The sequence below is a fragment of the Malania oleifera genome, chromosome 4 (genome assembly GCF_029873635.1).
Source record: "Malania oleifera isolate guangnan ecotype guangnan chromosome 4, ASM2987363v1, whole genome shotgun sequence".
NCBI classification, from domain to species: Eukaryota; Viridiplantae; Streptophyta; class Magnoliopsida; order Santalales; family Ximeniaceae; genus Malania; species Malania oleifera.
Window position 1 is genome coordinate 61,791,445 of NC_080420.1, and position 27,477 is coordinate 61,818,921.

The window sequence follows — 27,477 nt, forward strand, 5'->3', positions numbered from 1 at the left end:
CAGCAGTCAAGTGCTTAAATCAATGGAGTAATACACCTTATCAAATTTCCTTTAAGAAAAAGAGAACAAAGCTAAAATTTGCATGTGGTCAAGCAAAAGGATCGCAAATGCTTAATTACCTTCCAATAGTAAGCAATCTTTAAAGTCTCATACAGAAACCTGCCAAGCCTACCAGCTTCATATTCAGTGCAGCAGCATATCATAGGTTGTAAGGTTTTACATATCAAAACGTCAATGTGGTTGACTGTATTAAAAAAAGGTGTCCCAAGGGAATGAAGAGTATGTACAAACACGGCGCAATATACAGCATCTGGCATGCTAAAAGTACAGCGTGGGAAAATACAACGCTGAAGGAACTCCATGTTAATCTTTAAAGTATCAGGACATGAACTTAACCACTTGTCCTTTTCACGAGCAAGCCGTCTGCGAACAGAAGAAACATTTTCCTCATGCTTCTGGAGTTCAGTAGTCAGACGATCTAGAGATTCTTGAATTCTTTCCTTGTCTTTCTTTCTTTTAGTTATTGCTGAACTCGAATTATCAGAGAGCTCTTCTAGAGTTTTAAGAGCAGCATGCAGTTTGGCAATTTCAGATTCATAACGGTTTCGTGGAACATAGAGATCATAGAGAGTGAGTCCCCAAAAGGTCGCATATAGATCAGGAGAGAGGCTATTCCAGGCTTTTGAAGGCAACATAGTTCTAACAGTATCAAGGAGCTCTGACCACCTGCATAGGATCATATACATGTATAATTTCAATGGTCAGTTTCCATGCCACGCTTGAAAATAAGAATAAATAAAGCATATAAAATATCATATGTGAATATAGAATTATTAGGTGCAACCGCAACTCAAATATATATACTAAAATCTCACAGCAAGTACCCAAGGCTGAGGAAGATAAATAATACTAGAACAGCAGTTACGAGTATTACATAACAGGTTTATGAGGAGAGCCCAGATCAAGCACCAGAGCGCCAGTTAAATCTGCAGTTTCAGAATCTTTTTCTACTGTTGAGATTGCTGTAGCCTCACTGTCATCTAAAGGCCAAAATACATCGGCATTACCGGGACACTTGAAGAGCCTCATCACAGGCCGAAAAATTAAAAAAGCCACCTGATCCAAAGGGGATGGGGGGGAAGGGAACATTATGATAAGTTCATCAAATCTCATTATAACAATCCATGAACTACAAGCATAGAAGTAACACAAGCTTGTTCAAGACATTAAAAAAAAACACCCATAGACTAATTAGAAAAGAAAAGAAAAAACCAAAATAAACAGAATATATCAAATATTTTAATTAAAATCACAGAAATTAATGAGGAAAAGGTTGGCAACTTCAGAGGGTGCGATTCTGAGAAAGAAAGCACAAGATAAGAAGAAAGTTCAAAACTCCAAGCTCTGTAGAATGAAAAGAAGAGAAATGAGGGAGAGGATAGGTACCTCAGGATCAAGGTGATACTGGTGGATAAGATCTTCAAGAGGGGGTATCAGCTGAGCATAAGCTGTTGGAGGTGTTACTGCACTACAGAGGAACTCCACATACTGGAGAAGAGTTCCATGGCATCTATCAAACTGCTCACAAACCATCTTAATATAAGGCGCATCAGCATTTATGACAACCCTGCAAGACAAAATATAATAATTTTTTCAAGAAACATACTGATTCTGCATGAATAGCATACTGTGACTAGTTATGCTCGCAATGGCATCCAACCACCAATTACTAACTATTCTCACAACCAATTAGCTACAAGGTTTTGAATTTCTTCAACAATCAACTATCATGGCCTGAGAAACAATTCCAGGAAAAAGTTTGACATGGGAAGGGATCAGTTATATTAAAATTAGGTGCACATAATGTACAAACCACCCCACGCCCCAATAGAAAACAAACAAAACAAAAACGAAAGAAAAGTTTGCATGTACATTAATGCTTAATAGTTAGTACAGTTAGAAATTTAGGGACATGTTATCACTATCAAAAATTATTAAAAAAAAAAAACAGAAACTAGAACAAAGAACAGGACAGCACGCATTATTAATATTCTCAAAACCAAAAGAAATTAAAAGCTTAATTGAAAGCAATTTCATATATTAACTAAGATTAAAAAAAATTAAAAATATACAATGATCAAAATGCAAAAGAAGACAAGTTAGAGAGTATTAGAAAAAATAAAAATAAAAATTAATTATAATCATTTTATTTATCTATTTATATTTTAAGCTCACTTGTTTTTAGTGTTCCAAGAACAATCCAAACACATATGAAGGCTGAAAATGGTGCAATTAATTTTTTTGGATGACTTTTCGTTTATTTTTTAAAAAATTTTGAAAAAAGTTATAGATTTTTATAGTTTAATTTTATAGTAAATACACATGGTATTTTTTCATTAAAATTACGTTCAGAATTATTTAATCCACAAATGTGAATTATGGTACAGTTGCAACATGTTACCATAACAATTGAAAACCACAAAATCTAGTTCACTTTTTGCCATAACAGTTGAAAAACCAACAATGAAAACCGAGACCAAGCAATGCCAACAAATGAATTGTCGCCACATGTTTCATCAATATACTGCAATGAAAACAGAAAACCAAAAAGTCAAAACGACACCAAACAACCCCTTAGGGGCCTATTTCAATGATGAGAATCAATAAGCACCATGGAAGGATCCATTATATGTTTCAGTTGGGCCTATCACTAGAGCGAGATCCAAAAAGATCAAAGAAGCACTTCATGGGCTAATTCAAGATATTTGGGCTTATTCAAAAACGGGACACTCTAAGCTTGGCCCAAACAAGAATGAAGGCTTAATAAATTTAATCCATGTTTGGATGAAGCTAATCTTGCTTAATGGCTGTAATCTCCTTATTAATGGTGTGCTAGTCAATTAGGGGATTTGACTTTTGAGCTTTTATCTTTACATTTAATTTGTAATTTGTAAGACAACTTAACTTGCATGGGATTTTAGTAAGTTGTGAGAGTCATTAATGTGTCTAATAAGTTGGTATACTTAATGTTTTTGTCTCCCATGTTTGTATGGGAATTGCTAAGTATTTAATGTTCTTGTCTCCCATGTTTGTGTGGGAATTGTTAAGTGTTTAATGTCCTTGTCTCCCATACTAGCTATATATATCTCACCATTGTAAGAAGGAAGAGAAGGGAATAAAAATGTGAGGCTTTGAGGCTTAAAAAAAAAAAAAATCTTTTTGCTTTCTTTTCTTTTTGACTGTATCCTTCTTTTTTCTTTTTTTTTTCTTTTCTAACGTATCTTCTTTTTTTTTTTTTTTCAACTTGCTACACGTCACAAAACAAGAACAATAAAACAAAACATAAGATAAAAGATAGTAAACCTGATTTTGGTGAACACCACGGGAAATCCCGATAAGTTCGAAAAGTTCTTCAAAAGAACCAAAAAGAAACAAAGCCTCAAAGCCTCACATTTTTATTCCCCTCAATGAATAATTTAGGACTTACAATGGCTATATATATAGCTAGCATGGGGGACAAGGATAATAAACACTTAACAATTCTCATACAGACATGGGAGACAAAGACATTAAATACATAGCAATTCCCACACAAACATGGGAGACAAGGACATTAAATATACCAACTTACTAGACACATTAATGACTCTCACAACTTACTAAAATCCCATGCAAGCTAAGTTGTCTTACAAATTACAAATTAAATGTAAAGATAAAAGCTCAAAAGTCAAATCCCCTAATTGACTAGCACACCATTAATAAGGAGATTACAGCCACTAAGCAAGATTAACTTCATCCAAAACATGGATTAAATTTATTAAGCCTTCATCCTTGTTTGGGCCAAGCTTGGAGTGTCCCATTTTTTAATAAGCCCAAATATCTTGAATTAGCCCATGAAGTGCTTCTTTGATCTTTTTGGATCTCGCTCTAGTGATAGGCCCAACTGAAACATATAATGGATCCTTCCATGGTGCTTATTGATTCTCATCATTCAATGTGGGAAAGAGTTTTCATTTTAGTTCTCCAAAGAGACGTACTTACTTTTCAGTTCTGCAACATTCCTATAAAAAGACTGAAAAACAATAAAAAGGTTTGGCATTGTTCACTACGGGAAAATAGTTTTATTTTCCATTTGCAATTTTTCAAATAATTAAAAAAATGCAGCCTCAGTTCCCAATTTTCTAAATTTGAATAAGAAAGCTGGAAAACATCTTCCCATTTTCTAGATTTCTGCTTACTTATATAATTTTGGGAAATTTGAAAAATAAGGTGTCATTTTTGTATTATTTGAAAATTTTAAAATGAAAAATGAATTTTTTTTCCCAAAACTAAGCAAGCCCTTTATTTTCTATCTTCTTACTACAAATCTTGGAAAACTGAAAAATAAACTGGTATTTAAGAAATCTTTGAAAAACCAAAAATGAAAAATCGTTTTACCGCAATGAAATGGGCCCTTAGTATTTTTCACAACCAATGAGAATGGAACAAGCCATCATCCCCTCAAACCTAGCAAAGGTCTAGGAAAAAACACCGAATATATAACCATCTCACAGAATGTACAGTGCAGCAATCAATTGTTTAAAAAATTTTGCATTGCTTACACAGAGCGATGTTGAGCAATAAGCAACAATAGCGGAATTGCCAACTTCGGTTCCTCTTTTGGAAGCAGCGAGTCCCTTAGCCTATTAGTAGATTTGATCAATGCCTGCATAGACAAATAGACAACTCCTCTTCAGAACTTCAACCTGGCATCTCAGACACTGAAATATTTGTTGAAATTCACACCTAATACTGTACTTATCAGAGAAATCAAGGATACATTTTCAGTCTCTTAAAATTTCAAGTACTAACAATGAAAAACTATTATAAAAGACATTACATGCTGAGATTAACAGTTATCATTGTTTATAGGACACACTAGAAGTCCTAGAAAGCGCCTTTATCAAACCTATTATTAAAGCATCAAAGCCCCTTGTATAGGTTAGAGCTATGACTCTATCGACCAGTTGCTATGGGTTATCGAATTCAGAGAAAATCTAGAAGTAGCCTGATTTAGAATCAGAAACCAAAGAAAATGGGAACGGAACAGATATAAATATCCAAAGCACCTTATTGTTTCGGGTTATCCCAAAAGAAGTAGCCTGGTACCGGAGTGTATCACTTCCTGCCATGGCATCCAACTGATCCTCAGTCATATTCTCAGTGTATTGGACATTTGCCATTTGTTGTATAAGCTCCTGTACCAACCAAGAAACTCAAATTCATAGTTTGTAAGCTTTTGGGATTTGGGCTAATAATTGATCATTATGATTGAAAGTACATTAGGACCTTAATATACCTGCATAAGAACAAGCTCAATTCCATTCCCCTTTTTCAATTGATTCACAAGATATTGGAAAAGGCCCCTCAATTCCATTGATGGGTACTTCTTGCACCTAAAAACCATAATGATTTCAATAAAATTTCCAGAAAGTAATTATTAGAAATATGTATTTTCCAATAAACATACTTTACAGTTGTTCTGCCTATATATTGATCAGTATGGTAGTAACACCGAATAAGGTGAGCTATGTTACAGAGAATTCAAAAAGGAAAGAAAAAGAAAAAACAGTAAATTTTCGGAGACACATTTTCAGTTACAATAGAACACAATCCATTAAATAAAGCTACTTCTACATTTTTTTTTTTCTTACAAGTAAAAATGAAGAAAATTACTTATTTATAAGTACAAGTACAGCACCACAAAAACAACTTTAAATTCTTGTTTCTTTAACACAGAAAAATAATGGTGATTGATGTCAATGTTTTGAGTGATTGGACTACCCTCAAGAACTTGAGGTTAATTTAGATACCTCAATCTAGACATTCTATCCAATCTCACCCCTTCTTAAAAAAACCCTTTGTGATCCACTATACACACTATGCGAGAGTTGTTTATGTCGAATATATTTCCATGAACATATCTTCCAATATGTAAGCAATAAAATAGGTGCTGACTCATATTTTATGTAGAATAGTTTATAGACTAAAACGCTGACCACCTAGTGGGAGTTAAGGCTTAGTTTGTCGTTGTTGCTGTAGTTTATATAGTAAAATAATCAAACGAGGAACGTCAGAAGCATACAGAATCTAAGATGCAAAGATCCCAAATTAAGCAACAATGATGAACGAATTTGAAATCTAGGGTTTCCTTCAGAATTAGATAAAACTGAACAATGACTAAAGGAGAAATAAAAAGGAGAAAAACATGAGGAAATGGATAGAAAGGAAATAAGGGAACAAGGAGAAAAAGAAACGCAATAAAGCCTAACATAATCAGCGAAGGCCATAAAATAAAACCCTAAAATTCTTCCATTAATGGGACAAAACAGGAGCTTTCATCTGCAAGGATGAATAAATGAGGTTGGACCATGTTTTGGATAGGAAATGTGGCCACACTTGTGCAGTTGAGAAAGTCTTGACGTAAAGTTGTGGAAAGGGCTTAGAATATTTGCATCTGCATGGCATAGCCAAATATCAATGTTGGAATGAAGTTTTGTGTCTTTTTTTTTTTTTTTCTGTGGTTGGCTAGAACATAGGATACATAACACACAGAGAAAACAGCAATGAGGACAAACAAGCCAAAAAAACAAAAAAAAAACAAAAATTAAACCAAGATTCCAAAGTTTCTTCACAATTTAGAATTAAAATCGTCCTTCAGTATTTCTCAAACAAATATACACAGGCATTCTACTTTTTCCAGATGTTGACACCTCATATATTCTCTAAACAAGTGCTGAGATCATGAAATCAAAATAACTAGGACAAATGAGTTCAGGAATTGAGAAAATGAAATTAAAAAATTGGGATTGTAAGTCCCTCAATCTTGACCACCGTGGTGGAATGCAATCACCCTAGATAAACATTATGGTGTGAAAATAAACCTCAAATATGAGGACTAAGAAGCAAATAATAAGTTACAAATTTTTATATAATATTGTAATTGTGGTTAAATTTTTTAAGTGGCTACTGAAACCAAAAGTAATATAGATAAAAATGAAAAAAGATCTAGTGCATAAATAAAGATGAACAAGAACTTATTTTTCAAAAAATATGAACAATTATACGAAGAAAACCAAACTGGCAACTGTGACAACTTTGCTCAGTAAAACATGCTTTAAAATTTGAGCTTTTCTGCTATCTTCATGAATACAAACCAGGAGTTATGTTTTCCCTCCAGGTTTTTAGCACACTCAAATCAACCCAATCAAAACTTAGGTTATTCCCACAAGGCGACTAGTTAAACAATGACATTAAAAAAAAAAATCAATTTTTTCTTTCCAAAATAGAAGAAACTTTATTGAGAAAGGAAAATATACACAAAGAGGACATGAAATCCACCTGAAACAAAAAATAAGAAAAAGGAAAAACAACAAAACTATAAATATAAAATTTCAAAAAAAAAAAGAAAAAAAAGGAAGACCATGGGCCAACAAAACCATCCAATCAAACTAAAAATCTGTAAAAGCAACGAGAAAAATAAGTTAACAAATAAACAACAAAACCAATTCTATACAAGGGCAGCTGCATAGCATTTCTTTCCAACCAGTCACTAGATCACCACTAAGACTGCACAACTCAACAGCCTTATAGCATAACTTTCCTGTCAAAAAATGTATAAAGAGTGGGCAAAAAGGGCAGCTGCAGTATTTCAAGGGAGACAGAGATGCAAAAAAGCAGAAACTAAAGCACAACACTAACAAAAGTATCCCCATAACACTAAAGGCCCATGGGAAAACTAACAGTTAACTCCCTGTACATTCTGCATAACACTCTCTGGATTGCTAAAAGTCTGCTGTAGATAAATTTGGCTCCTTAGGTACTCATCATACTGTTTTAGCTCCAAAAGCACAAGGTTATAATCTTTCCGGGAATCGATGCCAACAATTGCTATCCAATTGTCAAAAAAGATCATAGTTCGCCAAAAAAAAAAGGTGATGGATCTTAAGAGTAGTATTTATTTAAATACAATTAAGATTCATAATAAAAGAGTACAAGGAAACAAAAGTAGTAGCGAGCAGCAGATTAAAATAAATCAAGTGAAATACAGATGTTTCAAAAATCAATACATTAATTGCTATAGAAATCAAGGAAACAAATCTAGGTCAAAACTCTTTCCATTTTTTGGTGAAAATGCATTAACTTTTCATGAACTGACTTGGAGAAAAGAAATACAATTGGATTCTTAAAATTAAGTGTTTAAAAAATTTTGTTACACTTTCCTTTTTCATCAAAATGCATCGGCTTTTTTATGAACTGACTTGTATAAATGAAATCTATATTATGTTCAGGGAATTTGTGCCTGCATAATCAAAAGCAATTCAGATCAAGCCTTTGGTGGTCAGAAAGTTGGACCAAGACTTCAATTCACCGCAAATATGGATTGTGATATAATATAATATATACCACACACACATATACAAACATACGTGTGCACACGCGCACGCGCGCGTGTGTGGGGGTATGGGGTGTAAACAACTGCGAAGGTGCGGTTGAGCAAGTTTTAATGTTCATTGTGCACTTGTGGATGTAAAGTACCTAAATATTCATTACCACAATCTGTGTGATGTAAAATATAGACCAGGCTCATAAACAACCCACATACATTTAAAAGAATGACTTATTAGTTTAACAAACTAAAAACAAGGGTCTCCATTTGTAACAATTTCCCTTCATATTTGATTGATTCTAGAGGTGTACAATTCAGACATAAAAGAAGACCTCATGCCCCAAGTGATATAAGCCTCCAATTTTAGCTGTGAAATGATTTTACTGAGTCCAATCTCAAGGCAAGGTTCAATAGGACTGAAAGAGGTGTCAAAAAATAAAAATACACAATGTATCAGAATATGTAAGCAAAGTCGAAAGCAGTATAACAAACAAATCATTTCAAACACAAAAGTAGTCAAACTGCTTCTATCCATACCAAATATTCAAAACATCAATCACATTATTTTTTTCATGCACAACACACAACTTATTGTGAATATTGAAGAGTATTGAACCTAAGGGATCCATAATGTGTGATTAAGCATGGAAATTTAACGAAGCAAAACAAACTTCTTCAAGTAAAGCCTCCCGTTCACCGTACAATTGAGCAAGCCTGGAACCCAGGAGAGCTTTGGTGGATGGAACTCAAAATCACAATGCAATGCTCAAATGCCAAAAACATGCCTCCAGAGAAAATGAATTTTTCTTCAGAATATGAACTCCATTCTTTCTTTAAGCCCATTCTTTCTATACCAACGATGCCATAGCAGGCAAAAGAAATACTCATTTCCTTCAGAAGGGCACCCCAGCTGTGGGTGGAAGAGGTTCCGAAAAATTCCAAGCTATAGGGAACAATCAACCACCACCCAGTCAATCCAGAGTCATTGAATAACTACTGCTTTAACACAACTTCTTAAATAGAATACACCATTATCAAAACACGGATCAATTCTGCTAGGTTGATCGATGTAGCTTGAATTTTGAAAAAAAATATTATCTTCATGGAAAGTCCCTGTAATTTACATTGTGGGAAACAAACAATCACTAACTGGGAGCAGCACCAAGAAGAAAATCAACAGTATCAAGAATCTTTTTGGCTTTTCCCACAACAGACCAACCAACTTTTATGTTCAGCCTCCCAGCTAGACCTTAAGCACTCCATCATAAGCCAACAATCAAATATAGGACTCCAATCCCTAATTATTCAAATTTAGATGAAAATGGCATCCAAAATGCACAGCATCCTTGTTCAGTTGGAATGCTTTTCAAAAGTGCCAGTTTGACTGGTGTAGTCCATTGCCAAGGCACCTGTACTCCAATATTTGTTGATAAATTCTTCCCCATCCAGACATCTTTCATTAGTATCATAACTGAATTTTGAATAATTATGGTTGATGCCTGACCCAGATAATCAGAAATCAAGCTAAGATAATCAATCTGACCATGCAAATCAAGTACTCAGAAAAATATGAGATGGCCACAATATCTCCATCTCCAGTCACCCTGCTTGTTCTGCCAATTATCTGCAACCTGGAAACTGGAGTAAAGCATCCCAAGATACATCCATGTTTCACATAAAATATAAGTACATGCACATGATAAACAACACGGCGTAGTTTGCTCTACAATTAAAAGACCAGAAAATGACTATAATTAGCAAAATATCATGAAAATTCACTTTGACTCAAAAAGTGTTCATACCATAAAACTTTCTTGTGCAGCCTCGATAACACATTAACCAATTTATTGGCATAGAAACTTGACCTAAACTTTTTTAGTAAAGAATGCATATACTTTCTTGAAAAAAAAATATGGAAACAGAATCTACATAAGGGAGCAAACAGGAAGACAAGGAGTAGTTACATACAATTAATTTATTGTTAGTTCATGCTGATATGTATGTAACAACAGAAAATTGGCCCAAGAGAAGAATACATACAAATGGCCCCAGAATGAAGCCAACGACTGAAGCCAATCTGATAAATTAAGGCCATCATCTTTTAGCTTCTCCCGCCCCCCTTGTGCCAAGCGCTCAATCACAACATATTCCAAAACATCATACTCAAGCTGCATAGAAGATCATGCAATTAGCAAGAGTGCATAAGAGGACAAGTAGCAGTCCAACTAAATTATCAAACACGTCTGCAATACAATAAACATCTAAAACATAAATGAGAATCACAATAGAAAGCAAAGAAGAAATGAAAGACCAACTCTAATTTGAGAATTTCTTCAAATCTAACGAGATAATAACTGTTCTCTAAAGGTGGTCACCAAAATACAGTCCTCAGTTTCAAGGACAGTATTCACCTGGCATGTTATTAGCAATCAAACCGCATTATCATTGGCATGCCATAAAACAAATCAGGAGCAATCAGAAACACTGGCAGTTCAGGAAGCTTGTTCAGACATAGGGACGGTACTTGTGCTTGTACTTTCAATTTTTTTGCACAATTCTTGTATTTATAGATTATGCTTACTTAATAGAATAAATCGTCCATAAAATTGTTTGGATTAGTTGATGAAACACTATAACTTAAACCAAGAAAAGCTAACCAGTTTCCGCCCCTGAATTCCCAAAACACATATGAATTAGAACTTAAAATCAGAAATCAAACTCAATTTTTTGTAGAGAAGACACAAATCAATTGAAATTGAATTGCATTTATTTCTAAGGGGGAACATTTTTGGGGTGGGATCTCACTGCTGCCACCATCTTGCTCGAGTCACTAGTCTGTACTACAAAGCTCCATTGGAGGACATGATGTTGAAAGATGGAGAAAGAGAAGAAGCATGACAAATATCTTCTAACCAGTGCTGTCAAAAGCACCCTCAGTCAATTTTCTGGAACCCTGGAAAAGCCCTCCACAGGATAATGTCTCCTCATTTACTTTTTCTTTTCTTTTTCTTCCTTTTGTTGTTGGTTGGGGGGGAATTAAAGTAAAATGGTTGACCCACAGGAAGGGTGCAGTCATGAAGATTTGAAATGGGAACCCAGCCCCTTTTTTATCACAATGGGAAACTAATCCTTGATGAAACCATTTTGAAAAATGCACTTGCATGCAAAGACATTAAACCAGACAGTTCAAAACGTGAGCCAATATTTGTGTTCTCTGTTAAAGTATGGTCTGGTAATAGAAGAAAAATACTCACATGAGTATCAAAATTAGGATTATTTCTCTTTGCTTCATGTTTACACAGAAGACACTAACTGTTAGATACAATGTTTTAAGTGTTAGCCAGCTGATTCAAGCAATATTACCTCAAAAAAGGCTTTAACCCATATTGTAATGCGCAGGTGAGATTTGTAGGTAATATATCAACTCAACTAGATTGTTAACCTGTTTTTTTTTATCAGTAAAGAGAAGTTCATTAAAGGGCCTCAAGGGAAGCCCTCTCCACTCAAGTACAAACAACAGAAACAAAATCACTCAAATTGCAGGGTGACAAGCATAACATGAGTGTCACTGCCAGCCAAACCACAGCATCAACTAGTATTAGTAGCAACCCGTTGGTCTTTAACAACATGAAGGGGGTAATCGTTCCTTCAAAAGCTCTACCTTCCCTCCAGATAGCCCAAAAAATGGAAAGGAGAATTCAGGAAGAAAGCCTTCTTCCTTTCCTTACTCAAGTGGATTCCTTGCCAAGCCCATAACTCACATTCCACTGTTCTGTGGCAGTAATCACTGCTGCCTGATAAGAGAAGTGGCCAGGTAACAGGCTCCAAAAATGTCTGGTCCACAAGCAGTGGAAGAGGATATGCTCAACTGATTCAGCATTACTCAAACACATGAAGTACCTGTTGACCAGAGGCAGACCTCCTTTTCGCGAGTTACCAATGGTAAGAATCTTCCCAAGAGTTGCCTCACACACGAAGAAAGTAACCATGAGGGGCTTCCATGGGAAATTGCTGTTAGTATTTAGTAAGAGTGAGAATTTTGTAATAGGATATGACCACAAAATGACCATCTTTATCCAGGATCCACCTGGGAATTTGGGGTCATCAGAGGTGCTCTGATACTGGGTTTTGTACAAGCTTTCATAGAATTATGTGAGAGAGTCTATTTCCCAATCAAGGGGATCTTCTAACGAAGGGCACATTCCAGAAGAACCATGCTCCGTAAAGCATAAGCTAAAGGTGATCACTGACTAAGGCTTCTTTGTCACAGACCAGGCTGAAAATGGAAAGGAATTTACTGCTGACAGGAGACTAGCCACACCAACATCTTGCCAAAAGAAAGCAGTGCGCCCATTCCCAAGTAGGAAAGCAATGTTGGAGAAAATTCAATCCCAACCAGGCTACTATTACTATTAATTTCCAAAATCCGATGCCATAAGCACCTCTCTCTCTGTTCACTGCCCAACAATGCTGAAGATCATACTCAAAGGCAGTGATTTCCCTCCAGTAATGATCCTTCTACTTCATGAATCTCCAAAGTCATTTCCGAAGGGCCTTGTTGAAAGTAGAGAGATTTAAGCCCAAAGCCTCCTTTTTAAACTAGTTGTTAAATCATCACTCATTTAACAAGAAAATTGATTCCTCTCCAACGCTACACCGTAATGGGGAATGCCCCTCATTTGTATCCTAAAACCCCTGCAAGGAGAAGTTCTTCTGCACCGATCCCAACTGAAATAATCTCACTTTTTCCCACAAATTCAAATCAGACCTGAAACTGCTTCAAAACCAAGCTCAATACACCTGAGGTTGAGGATTTGCCAAGGATCCTCTTCAAAGTAAATGATTGTATCATCCACAAAAAGAAGATGATAGGCTTCCATCCTTTCTTTCTGGTTTTGAGACCATCGAGAAGGCCTCATTCAGTAGCATTATTAAGCAAAAGACTCCACACTTCCATAACCATGATAAATAATAGAGGAATGAGAGGATCACCTGGCCTTAGACCTACATAAGAGCAAAAAACAGTCCAAATGGCAGCCGTTAATGAGCACTGAACAAGTTGGGGTAATAATACATTGTTGGATCCATCAACACTGAGGAAGTTCCAATTCACAATATCAAAGGCTTTCTCCATGTCGAGCTTGCACTCTATTCCTTCCCCTGCTGCAGGGATCCACCGCTTCATTTGCAATCAGGGCTGCATCCATAATATGCCTTCCTGCAACAAAAGCATGCCAATGTTGACCAGCTACTTCCGAGATGGCTTTTTTAGGCCACACAATGAGAACTTTGGATAGGACCTTATATATGCTGCTCAGAAAGCTGATTCGGCAGAAGTCCTTGATTTTACAAGACCCTGGTTTCTTGGGAATGAGGGTAACAAAGATGGAATGATTCTACTCTAAATCTGCCCATTCTGTAGAATTCATGAAGATGGCATGCTCTAGAAGGCCCAACACTCTTGAAAAAAAAAATAGATGAAGGGAAACCATCAGCGCCAATTGCTTTATCCCCATTGCTGTCCTTGGTGGCTTGATAAATTTTCTACTCATTGAAGAGCCTTTCAAGCCACTGCACCATGGGAGGGCTGAGAATGCTGAAAATTTTGGTGTGAAGATTTTGTAGAAATCACAGATGCCCCTTTTGATATCCTTTCAACAACAAGAACCTCCTGCTCAACTTTGATTCTCATCAACAAGTTGAACCTGCAATGTGCATTTTCTGTTTGGTGGAAGAAACTGGTATTCTGATCCCCTCCTTGGGCCAAAATGCCCTGAATTTCTGTCTCCAAGTGATTTCTTCCATGTTAATAACATCAGCAAGCTCTTTCCTGGGAATAAGTCTTCTAGCATGCTTTTGGTGTCGAGGCCTTGACCTAACAACTCATAGTCCAGCTCATTAATGTCATTGAGGATCACAATCTTCGTCTGGATATTACCAAACTATTTTTGCTCCACCATTTTAAATTTCTACTCATCCCATGCAATTCCAAGGCAACTACAAAGCTTGCTTCCCCCTCAAAATGATGAGGGGACCACCAATGTTTAACCCGATTGCCAAAACCACCAAGCATGTTCTAGAAACAAGGAGTTGGGCCCTATTTAACTCTTTCCATGTCAAGAAGATAAGGGAAGGTGTCCAAGGTGGGCCTTGGAAGCAGATTTTGAGTAACCTCTAGAAATGATCTTCCCACTTCGTGGATATTGAAACCTATCAATCCTCGAAAATGAGGGAGTCTCTCTGGAGTTTGACTATGAAAAGAGCACCAATAAGAGGCAGGCCGATGAGGGCATTCACATTGATGAAATCAAGGAGCTCCTTCGTGCTACTAGTATCCACGGTTCTCTCACTTTATCCATGAGGATATAAGACCATATTGAAATCTCCCCCAATAACTCAAGAGACATCCCATTTACCTCTAGCTTCCCAGAACTCACTCCACAAGAGCTGCTTGGAAGGTCCTTTGCCTGGCAAAAGTCCACTTGAAGCTATCCTCCATGTTCCTTAAAATACAAGAAGTAGAGAAGGCATTTAAAGTGTGACCCAGCCGTTCCACCACATCATCCTTTCATATGAAAGAAAATCTCCTGTGTTTCCAACAGCTCCAAGAAAAATCCACCTTCAATTCTTATTTCTCAAGTCCCCTGAAGCTTTTGGTTATAAAGTAATTTACTGAATCAGTTTTACTTTCCTCAAAGGCAAGCAAAAACTCCCCTCCACTCCTTGAGAAAAGACTTGACCAAAGCTCTTTTCAATCTTTTGTGAAGGCCCTTCATATTCCATGGTACAAGTTTAGCCAACATAGGTTTATCGCAATGCATCAGCTGCTGCCAACCTCCTTCAAGTCTGAGAACCCTCCATTCCTCTCATAAGTTGCCGAAAAATCCACTCAGTCAAGTTCCCTATTAGCATCCTTCTTCTCCCTATCAGCATCCTTCTTCTAACTGCTGCAAATTAGTGTTTGAAGGGCCTCGATGAAATTTAGGCCGTAGGTCCACAATACAAGTATAGGCCTTCAACTGTAGAGAAACTGGCCAAAAATTTTTCAGAAAAAAATAAAATAAATAAAAATAAAAATTGCATATTTGCAGCTAGCTGTCTGTTGCACTCCTGCTGAATGGGATGCCCATAGGCACATGTATTCCCACTCATCATCTCCACCCCTACCTTCTTAGTCACCTGCGTGACATTGACAGAAAGCCTGATTGAGTTACCACAGTGAGGCCAGGAGCAGTCTATAGCTGGAGGATTCGAAGCCATACTAACCAGAGTCTCCAGTAGAGGGGGTACCCTGGTTTTCCTTCTGGCTTGAGTTGAACGCTGATACCTGCTTCAGTGTAGAGACCATGGAGCTCTTCTTCGGGTTGGGAATCACTCTCCTTTGCAATTCAGATGCTAGAGAGGAGACTTAGCTCCAAACCATCGAGTCAAAGGCCTCCAGAAAGGCTACATATATCCAACCTCTGTCATTTTATCACTGTTAGGGCTAGAAATTTGCCAAACTTGTTCTCCTTGAGTTGAATCATCAATGTTTTATCACTGTTCCTTTTACGACAAAGCCATGAAGAGGACACAGACCTTTCCTTCCTGTAGATCCAGAAATCCTTACAAGCAGTGACGAACCACACAATATCTATATTGTGAACCCATGTAGTTCCTAAACATTTTACACAGACTTGATCCAAAACATCTTATCAAAAAGAATCATCTACGTTCTACAAAAATCGCAACAGGGAGATTCCAGTTATGTCAGCCCTCTAATTTGGATATTCAACTCTCTTGGCCAACTTAATCATTCCAAGGTACTCGATTAACTATTAAAATAAGATGAACCTATGGGAGTGGACAAGGAGAATTTAAAAACACAAGCTTCAAATCAATCTCATATCCAATATTCATGTGCACAAAGAAAATGCAAGCACAACTTAGAACTAGTGCAAACTATGCAGGTGCTCTGAATTAATGGCAGTTCAGAAAGAAAAATTACAATTTTGAGGCACATATAACCTAACCTATATGTACATTATATTCAATGCTACAATTTGTGTAAATGTGTGTGTGCACGTGCGCACGAGAGAGAGAGAGAGAGAGAGAGAGAGAGAGAGAGAGAGAGAATGCATAGGAACACAGCAAAAGAAAATCCACACCTGTGTCAAATACTTGAATGCATCTACAACAGGAGTAATCATATCCCTATAGGCCTCAATCTGCAGATTGGAGTTTCAAGACATAATGTTATCTTAAGCACAAAATCAGAGCCACTAAAAAGTCAACATCATATCCCCTAATAAAAATAGTACCTGATGAACAATTGTACGAAGCACAGTCATTGGATTGGCATGTGCAAGCTTTGCAACCATCCGACCCAGCTGCTTTAAATTTTCTTTTGCAAGCCGTTTCAAGATCCTTCTGGTGTCCAACTATAGAACAATGAAAAATAAATTCTGCTCTTAAGACACCAAGCCTGCAAGTTGGAACAAGAGAAAATATACTCTTCAAAAAATATATCCCCATACCTTTGCTGTCTGCCTTGCAGCCAAAACCATCGGCATCCGCTCATCTTCCTTTTCCCACTCACCATATAAACGGTACCGAACCTATGCAGACAAGATTCATCTAGCCAGACTGTCTACCATTCCTAATAAATTCTCCAATGCAAGTATGAAAGGGCATCAATGTAAGGCCAACCTCGTATGAAAGCAGATTCATTACTTCCCAAATCTCCTGCCCAACTGCTGGATTAGCTGGAATCAACTGTAAGGAAGGAAGTAGACATGTTCCCAAAGCTTCTTCAATCCTAGCCCTAGCTTCCTTTAGGTGCAGACGGGGAGTCCAATTTCCACCAGCACCAGGTTTAGGATTCCAAGCTCCATCACAAGCATCCAGATGCTCAACTGCAGACAGATAGTAACCTCTCAAAACTCTACACACCTGCTCAAGAAGAAATGAGAGACAACCATAATAAGCATAAAACAGAAGCACATTTAAAATGACAAACACAGCTAATAGAATTACAATGATCAAAGCAATGCACCTTCTGCAACAATAAAGCATCCCGATGGAGAAATGGCCCAGCAGAAGTAAGCATCTCAAAAAGTTCTTTGGGAAGATCAATGAAAGAGCTCTGTCCAGATGAATTTGTGTCCATGGAATCCAGAGCAGCTCCTGAGGGCAACCCAAAACTTTGTAGATGTGTTTGGCGAACAACATCATATGCAGAAGAAATTGACTTCTCAATGAGCCTGGATGCACACAAAGCCAAATCACATTGTAAAAAAAATATACTAAAATAAAAGGATTCAACTCTAATACAAATGATAAAGATGCTTTCAAGTTTCAAGAAAAATTAGGCTTCAAAACAAAAAATGTAAACATTAAATTTTCAACTTCAAAACAAATGTGTGCCCCTAAACAAGGTACTCGCGCGCGCGTGCGCACGCGTGAAGAAAAAAGAAGCACAAGTTATCTCAACTTTCATTTAACTGAAATCATTTAAATAAATTTTACCTAAACAAGCCATTACAAATTTGAATATGAGCCACTGGATTAAGCGGCGACAGACGATCTAATAGTATGTGGGCATGATGCCTGCAACATAAAAGCTCAATTAAGCATTACTAAACTTAAAACAGGAAGCAGCATCAATAAGATACAAAAAGGAAACAAATTGAGCATTCAAACACATATCATTATTCACTTCAGATGCACTTAACCCTTTTTTTTTTTGGATAGATAAATGACAAATGAAAACCAAATTGAAAGCTTAAACCTAGTGGCAAATGAGGGAAAGACAAAAAAAAAAACTGAGGTTTATTCGCAAAATTAGAGTCACTAAAGTTAAGGTGGCATTAAAAAAAGATGAAAAGTGGGAAATTTATAGGACCAAATAACATCCCAATTGAAGTTTGGAAATTTTTAGGGAGTAAAGGAAATACATTGTTAACTGATATATTCAACACTATTGTAAAAACCAAGAAAAAGCCAAAGAAATGGACAAAAAGCACATTAATACCTATTTACATAAACAATAGTGTCATTCAAAATTGCAATAACTATCGTGTAATTAAACTTTTGAGTCATACAATGAAGCTACAGGAATGGGTAATTGAACAAAGAATAAGACTAGAAACGGTCTTAAAGAATCAATTTGATTTTATGCTAGGAAATCAACAAAAAAAAACGCTATTTACCTACTAAGAAAATTAATGGAAAAGTTCAAAGAAAAGAAGAGGGGCTTGCATGTGGCTTTTATTAACATAGAGAACACATATGACAGAGTACCTAGGGAAGTTCTGAGGTGGGTTTTAGAAAAGAAGGGATTATGCAGTAGATATACTAATGGCCTTAAGGATATGTATGATAGAGTAGAGACTAGTGTTAGGATTTTAGGAGGAGAGTCTATAGAATCTCCAATAACAATAGGCGTACATCGCGGTTCTCTAAGTTCCTATCTTTTTGCTTTAGTGATTAATGAACTTACTAGGAATATCCAAAACAAGATCCCATGGTGTATGTCGGTTGCAAATGATATTGTTTTGACTGATGAACGTAAGAGTAGGGTAAAATCTAAGTTGGAACAAAGGAGAACAACTTTAGAGTCTAGTGTTTTTAGGATAAGTAGAAACAAAACAGAAAATATGAAACGAACTTTCAAATATGTAAGGAGGAATATTGAAGATAAGATCAAACTTAAAAATTGAGAATCAACAGCACTGATATATTTTGATATCTTGGATCTATTATGCAAGTGGAGGGAGAAATTGAAGAGGATGTAGTACATAGAGTTAATGCAGATTGGGTTAAATGGAGGAGCGTGTCAAGTGTGCAGTGGATCATAGAATACCATTAAAATTAAAAGGAAAGTTCTATAGGACAGCTATAAGACCAGTCATGCTTTATGGATCAAAATGTTGGGCATCTGAAAAACAAAAAATTCAAAAGTAAAGTGGCTGAATTGTGCATGCTAAGGTGGATGAGTGATATAACATTAGAGGATAAAATAAGGAATGAACATATTAGCAATAGGTTCGGTATAGTAGCAGTAGATTAGAAGACAAGATACGGGAGGGGCAGCTTAGGTGGTTTGGACATTTAAGACAAGCCAACTAGTGCACCAAGGAGGAGCGAACTAGCCATTGTAAACGGTACTAGAAAAGGAAGGAGTGGACCTAAAATAACTTGAAATGAAGTGGTGAGGAAGGATTTAATAACTCTTAATTTAGGCAAAGAAAATGCCCTCAATCACATGAATTGACAGAAAAAGATCCATATAGCCGACCCTACATAGTGGGGCTTAAGGCTAATTATTGTTGTTGTTGTTATTAGGAATATACATAGTGGAGAATAAGACATCCTCCAAAAAATAGTCTAGACAAAAGCAGAAAGGAAACACAAAGAAAACTGAAGAAGAAAAAAATACTGCAAAAAATCAAGCCAACAAATAAAGCCAATCCCATTGAATATCTAAGAGGCTCACTCCTTCAAAGTACCATTAGCCAATAGAACAAATATAGACATCTCGTTGCCCTTAACCTCGCCTCTTTTTTTTTCCCCAAATGGCAACACCCCAACCAAAGGACACTGACAAATGGTGAGCAACACAAATATCCACTGCTACATTGATGAATAATAAAGATGTGCCAACTCTTGGAAGCATAAAATAGGTTGAGGGAGGGTACAAGGGCCGAGATTGTGCAGTGGGAGTTGAATTCAAAACAAAAGTGAGGAAACATGTAGCCCTAGGGGGTTCAAAATTTTAGAATAGCTAAGAAGTGTCAAATATATTCACATACCCAATAAAAGAATGTAACACCAAGTGCACAAGGCTCCACGCCAGGTTTGGGATGGCATGGTGTACACATTCTTACCACCGCATCAAATAAATGTGCACGCATGCATGCATTTATTTAAACACAAGAATATATATATATGAAGGTAACTCAACATACTTTTTTTATGTCAATTTTTTATTGAATTTTTGAACTATAAATACAGTTCATATTAATTTCTAGATATTGTTATGCTAATTTCATGGTGTTATATTATTCTCCTTTTTGCATGATAAATGAATTTATAAATGAAATTCAAAAATTAAGTTTGTCATTAAATATTTTGGCGCCTTATCGTCATGGTAGCAAGGTTGTGCCATCAATGGGAGTAAGCATAGCTGTTGACATGCACTTTGGAGTTAAAAGTTATTAAAATCACAACCACTATGGTTCTACCTCACCAAAAGGGGCATGGTGCAATTTTTGAAGAAAAAGAGGCTAAATGCATATAATGGAGGGGCAAAATAAATAAGGAAAAATTGCAAAACCCAAATTAAGATTAGGGTTTATGGGGCCAGGAGTTGGCCACCCATCTTATCATCTCTGCCCTTGCATAAAGATCAAAAAGGGAGGCCACAAACTAGCCCTTGTTGCCCCCAACCCCAAACCCCCGAATAGTGTAAAAAGTGTCTAATTGGGAGGGCTTTTTGGTTGTTGCCACTCAATATAGATACTCTTATGGAGCAAGAACTTATGCAGCTAGATATATAAATAAATATATATATATATATAATAAAAAATAAAAAATAAAAAAAGAGATGATAAAGCCATGTCAATCCAATCCAAAGGTTGGTATTCTCATGAATCGTCATTATCATATTTGTAATCAAACATGATTGAATCTTGTTTTAAACATTTGTGCATGTTAGTTTCCTATGTGATAATGCATATATAGTAGTCTTACAAGGCCTAATCATCGAATGAGTACAATACCCATTCTAGCCCAAATACAAAACCCCTTCCTTCTCACTCATTACAATCCAAACACTTGCCCCGTCTCTACCCATGCACCAATCACCGAAATCTCAATCCAAAGCACCATCAATCCCCAAAACAAGCGCACTCCACCATGGTTTTAAATAACGGCCGCGACCGTTACGTAACACCGTCACGTAATGGTTTTTTGGTTTAGTGATACCATTACACACCGCGAAATCAGTGGGAAGAAAAATCACGGCTATAGAGGCTGTTACGGACCGCGACCATTACGTAAAGGCTGCTACGGTCGTTACGTAACCACTACAGGATTGCTACACCAAAAAATTTATTTCATTTTTTACTTTTTCTTCTCACTTTTTCCCTCTCTTTTATAAATCATTCTCAGCATACCATGTAGCAGGAGGGGGGAAAGATTATAATGAGGATGACAATGATACAAAATTTACTATTTCTTTAAATACTCGTAAGATATGCATTAATTAACAATTTGAAAATACTAACTTGTTAGGAAAATATTTTATTTTGATAATATTAATAATGTGATATTTATGTTCTATATTTTTCAACTTCAACCTTCTTTCTTTTCTAGCTATTTTATATTTCTATTATTCGTATGTCTTATGTGTTCAATAGATTAATGGAGTGTATAATGTATTTTTTTCATTAATTAATTTAGCACACATAAGAATTTATCATAGATAAGAACAATGAGAAGTATAAATATGCGCACACACATAATTTTTCGATCAATGGTGGTTTAAAACGAATGTAAACTTGTTGCCCTTACCAAATAACTTAGTTACTCAAACTAAAGGATCCAAAATACACTAAAACTCTTTCTAAGAAGGGCTAAAAGCTTAAAACATGCAAGTATGCTAATATGCAAGAGGTTGTGTGCGCTTCAAAAAAATCCATAGTTGTTAGACCCGCTTCCCGTTATGTAACATCCGCTTCCCATTACCGTTACGTTACGCTACCAGCTACTGCGATTTAAAACCATGATCTCCACCTCCATTGGAGATTTATGTCTAACCAACAAACTTCACCACCTTATTTTGAACATTATTGTTGTTGCCCAAACTTCACGAGCTCCCACTCTTAGTTGCTGACTGACTCAAATCCTTAAGATTCTACAACCAATGGCAAAGCTTCCACAAAACTCCTCCATTGACATTACGAAAGATCTCTAAGAATTAAAAAAAAAAAGAGAACCCTTTCCCCTCAAGCTGAATCTTTATTCCAGAACCCCGCCTCCTCGCATTGATATGAGCACCACCCAGCACCAAACCTTCCAAAATATCTACCACTAAACGAACAATTTTAGTCAAACACACCCAAAATACATTCACAAAGTATTTTCTAAAAAACCCTAATCCATCTATTCAGCTTAGATTTCTTCTCAAGTAGAAAGATAGATCCAAATCCAGTTCTGAAAGATTTCATTGCAACCCATAAGTATAAGTAATAGATAAGTATTAGTATAACAAAATAAATATAATACAAAGATTTTTAACTATATATATATATATATATTATTCTAATCATAGTATTGTATTTTATTTATCTTATATGATATTGTTGCTATAGCCAAATCCACATTCACATTTCCCTTCTCCCTTCACTTTATTATTAATTAATTCAATTTGAGTCTGCACCCCAATTTTACTGAGGTTGAATCCACTTTTATTCTTTCTTTTTCCTCCCTCCCTTATTCTAAAAGGAAGAAAAGAGGGGAAGAGGGATTAATCACAGATATTTGATTGTGTCTTTAATTTGACCCTTACCTTCTCCAATCTCAAAACAAAGGACTTGCCTTCCATCTGGACAGCGCTTCAAATGGTCCCTTCCATTGCCTTGATCAATAAATCAACACCACAAGAGAAGAATTGAAGGGCATGAGAAAAGAAAGAGGCAGAAAATGACAGGAGGAGCACGAGAGAGAGTTGATTTCGTTCCCATTCTTCGCTTCCATTCTCATTGTGTGAGGATTTAAAAAAAACACACACACAAAAAAACAAACAAACAAAAAACATGGAAGATCAATGGCAGTTTGGGTAATTTAGTAAATTAAGAGACTGGCTTGCCAACATTGGTTATTCAGGCTGTACATTGTTACAATCTAGGACAAAAATATAACACAATTGAGAAGTCAACCCACATCTTCGTTCAAGGGTAGGTATAGGGATCCAGGTAGGTATGGATGCGAGTTTGCATCACGATCAGAGTGAGGTTATACCAATGTTTTGAGAAAGAAGTTCTCAATTATGTTTTAACAGAAGTATCAACTCCTGTTCCTGCTTGGCTGTGTCTAGGGCTCAACTTCACATTTCATATGGTTAGTCTTTTGCTCTCCTCGAAGGCTGGAACAACCATGGGCACGTCAATTTGTTGATTCTTAATCAATGACAAGTGTGTAGTTTATGCAAAATTTTTGGGGGGGAGAAAGCCGACTGTCACTGCATCCACGGTTGTATGTTTGTGTTTGAGGAGGGTGTGTGCATGCACACAGCAATCCACAAGTAAAACTGGCAAAATTACAACTGAAGAATATAAGAAAAAGAGCACTCAAAAAAAAAATATATATATATATATATATATAATTTTAAGACAAACAGTTCTCATTACCATTACCAGACATAAAACAATCGGAAATCAAGACAAAGATTTACAAACAATTCAGTAGTAATGAAATCCAAAAAAAAAAAAAAAGAATTCAAGCAGCATAATGATAATTTTAAAAAAAAATTCAGCAAAATCAAACTAACCAGTCATCCACAGAAAGAAATCCAGTAAGCACTCCCAAAGTCTGATTATTTTCAAGTTCTGAAGAACGTTCAGCAGCTGCTTCAGTTTCCATGTCTAAAGCAGCAAAAAGATCAATTGTGACATCTCCTTGTTTTTCATCATCCATAAGATCTTTCCCAGTAGCAGCAAGATTTATTCTGCCAATTTTGTTAGCCTACGGGGAATAAGCAAAAATAAATAAATAAATAACTGTTAAGTATATGGTAATGCTATTGTAGACATAAAATAAGGCAAAACAGACGTTAATTTTAAGTTGCACATCAATGCAGAGACAGCCATGATAACCACAACTTAGATTCTAAATCTTCATTTTTTTGACAAGTTCACAGACGTAAATTGAAATCTACTTTTCACTATTTTCAAGGCCATTGGAGATCTTTGCCTAAAAAATTACTAAGCTCCTTTGAAGGATGATATGAACCACAGGCAGCAAACACTATCAAAACTGTCAGAAATATATTTTGATGAATGACAAAACACCAAGTTTAAGAAGTATTTAAGATGCTAATCAAAAGATTGAGCAAAGAGAGTCGAAGAGATGCAAAATGAGACACAGCTATAAGATGCATAATGAGACACAACTATAAGATGCATAATGATATGCATCATCAGACGCGTCTGTAAGACTCACTAAAGAATAATCGCTTGAGTTAAGAAACCAATTTAACTTTATCTGCAAAGAAAATCATAATCAATCGATTATTAATATATGATTAAACAGAAGTAATTGGATCAAGGATAATTGATCTTCAAACGCTCTTATTAATTTTTTTTTTTTCAAACAAAAGTTTCATTTGAATATTAGTGTGCTCACTGTGCTGTACAGCCAGGCAACGAGCTTTGACTTAGTGAGAGTTCTTGGATCTTTTTCTTGTCTTGGAAACAAACTCCTTTAAGAAACCAAGCTCCAACAATTCATATTCCGAGTGCTGCATTAATCTCTTGTCCATTGAGCATTTAGTGATATGCAGCTGGCTGTCAAAGGAGTTGCTTCCACATACTTTTTATAAAGAACTCATTTTCCATGAAGAAAACATAAAAGCAAGTATATTCGAGTGAGAGAACACTGAACAGATAATACTCAACCCCTTTACGTGCCAAGATTTACTGAGAAACTCTGTCATTTACATTCTCTGATCATTGTGCTCATTTTAACTTTTTTTTTTGTTTACAATAGGCTAAGGCTAATTTTGTCTCTCTAGTATCACCAGTTTCACATCAAGAAATTTATTTGGGTGAACTAGAGAAAGCCTGAGAAGTTGTATTTCTTTTATTTCATTTTAAAAGGGTAGGTAACCCAGAAAAAAAACAGGTTGCCCGCAATGCATGTTTGCACTGAAAGTGGCTTTTAAACCAGGGAGAGAGGAATTAATGCAAGGACTAATTGTCCGATTGAGCTGAGAGCCGCCCAGTGTAATAGAGTCATTTGTTATAGCAAAATTCTCAAGTGATTTGCTTGAGTGGATGTAGTAGGTCACAGTCAACCAAACCACAACAAAATTTTGTGTTCCCCTTTGCTTGAGATTTGATTATCCTTGCCTATTGATATTTCCTTGTACTGTTACATAATATTACCTACTCTATGATTGTGTGATTTAAGAAAAACTAAATATAATCGTTTCAAGGATTAACTTGGGCTTCAAAATTTCATAAACAAACCAATTGTTTTATATCACCCAATTCACCACCCCCTCCCCCCCACTTGGGTGCCATTGTAGGACCAACAAAAACAAATTCAATAAACAAAATAGTTAAAAGAGGTCAATATAACGTTTCTGATTTTATGTGAAAGGGAACAAAGATCAAAACTGTCAGCTGAAAACAGCTGTTAGAAAAAACAAATCAAAAAAACAAAAAACACACAGGAAGAAACACACACACACACACAAAAAGGTGAAAAAAATATAAATGTTGGGAGAATTTTCATATTAAGAAACATGAAAATAAATACCAAACAAAAGAATTCATTCTGCAAACTAGCAATGCTGACATACCTCTTCAAGCCGCTTGGCAGAGATGGCATTATAATGTTCAAATGCCTCATCATCCTTGGGAAGTAAATGTACATATCTGCAATAGATACATGTAATTTTCAATCAAGAAGCAGAAAAAAAATCACATTTACAGAAACAATTACACAATTTAAACTATAAATAATAAACTATTAGGTGTGAATGTCAATTCCTAAACAAGAGAATTAAGCAAAAAGAATGAAAATTTCCATGTCCAAAAAAATATGCTACTAAGAATGTGAAAAGTGAAATAGAAGTGAAAGTAATATAGAACCTAGCTGAACCTCATGCTTACTAGCAGTAGAGGCAGGACATTAAACTATAATACAAAACTCTACCTTCAGCAAACATTAGACGCAAAAATACCAGGAACATAAACTGTTTTGCAGCACTATAAAATTTCAAAAAAAAATTTTATCACCTAAAAAAGCGACGATTTTTTGGGAAACATGCAAGAAATTCTCAGAGAGGAATGCTCATACATTTAATGGCCACTCTCTACCTTTAATGTGGCATTAAGACAGAATTGCTTTCCTTCCTTCACTGTGCACCTATCCATCCAATTGCTTTAAAAGAATTTGCTTCTCAGATTTTCAGCAGGATTGGGCAACTTTGCTGGCCTGATTTTCTTGTATCTTTTTTATTGCTACTTTATATTTTTTCTCTTTCCGCTTTTTTTTTTTTTGGGGGTTTTCTAATAGGAGAATACCTTACCCTCTTCAAATATATTTTGTTTTCCCATGCTTTAACAGTCTTGCTTCATATACAGAGAAAACAAACAGAAATTAAGATTTAAATCTTCCCATCTTGCTCAACAATTATCAATGAGTTTTCGTAGGAGATTTCAACTGTTAAAGATTTTGGCTTCTAAAACATGAAACTACTTGGAAACTCAAAAGATGCATTTAATGAACAGAAAAAGCACTGGTCCCAAAATAAATAAATAAATAAATAAAAATAAAAATGCCTGAAGCAAAAGTAATCTAACTAGAACACAGTCCCAGCCTTCATGGATAGCAGCTGAACATTGCATAATAAAAAATAAAAAATCATAACCACATTAGAAGACCAAAATTACACAGGAAAGACTCACATGCTATCAAGATCAATAAACTCTCCCTTCACCAGCAAAGCTGTCAGTTGATACAACCCAAAAGGCACAGGACTATTAACTTCAATATGCTGATAATATTGGAACTTAAACCCAAGGATTTGTGAAGCATGAGACTGGACAATAGAAAAAATGATGATATTCAGTAAAATATTACAAAAAAAATAAACATAGATACCAGCCAACCAGGACTAATTAATTCATGGTCATACCTTTGGGAAAATAGGAATCAGGCCCAAAAATACATTGCTGTCAGGCTGAAGTTCAAAACACTCCAAAACCTGTGGCATCAGAGGATAGCAGGGGCACAGGTGAATCCAAAATTATAAACTTCAAAACAATAACATCTAAAAG

General features: G+C 35.9%; 1 protein-coding gene across 1 annotated transcript in view; it reads right to left on the reverse strand.

The window, feature by feature from the left end:
* The window catches only part of LOC131152934 (THO complex subunit 2), an 83,576-nt gene that overhangs the window by 17,049 nt on the left and 39,050 nt on the right, over positions 1 to 27,477 (reverse strand). The window contains exons 9-25 of the mRNA XM_058104900.1: positions 27,336 to 27,404; positions 27,106 to 27,239; positions 25,995 to 26,070; positions 23,961 to 24,154; positions 17,936 to 18,016; positions 17,463 to 17,670; positions 17,117 to 17,359; positions 16,945 to 17,025; positions 16,729 to 16,848; positions 16,576 to 16,635; positions 10,469 to 10,596; positions 5,339 to 5,435; positions 5,109 to 5,237; positions 4,602 to 4,705; positions 1,447 to 1,627; positions 935 to 1,116; positions 120 to 726 (exon numbers count right to left, since the gene is read on the reverse strand). Of these exons, the coding sequence (XP_057960883.1) occupies positions 120 to 726; positions 935 to 1,116; positions 1,447 to 1,627; positions 4,602 to 4,705; positions 5,109 to 5,237; positions 5,339 to 5,435; positions 10,469 to 10,596; positions 16,576 to 16,635; positions 16,729 to 16,848; positions 16,945 to 17,025; positions 17,117 to 17,359; positions 17,463 to 17,670; positions 17,936 to 18,016; positions 23,961 to 24,154; positions 25,995 to 26,070; positions 27,106 to 27,239; positions 27,336 to 27,404 (2,694 nt within the window). The remainder of the gene's footprint in view (positions 1 to 119; positions 727 to 934; positions 1,117 to 1,446; positions 1,628 to 4,601; positions 4,706 to 5,108; positions 5,238 to 5,338; positions 5,436 to 10,468; positions 10,597 to 16,575; positions 16,636 to 16,728; positions 16,849 to 16,944; positions 17,026 to 17,116; positions 17,360 to 17,462; positions 17,671 to 17,935; positions 18,017 to 23,960; positions 24,155 to 25,994; positions 26,071 to 27,105; positions 27,240 to 27,335; positions 27,405 to 27,477) is intronic.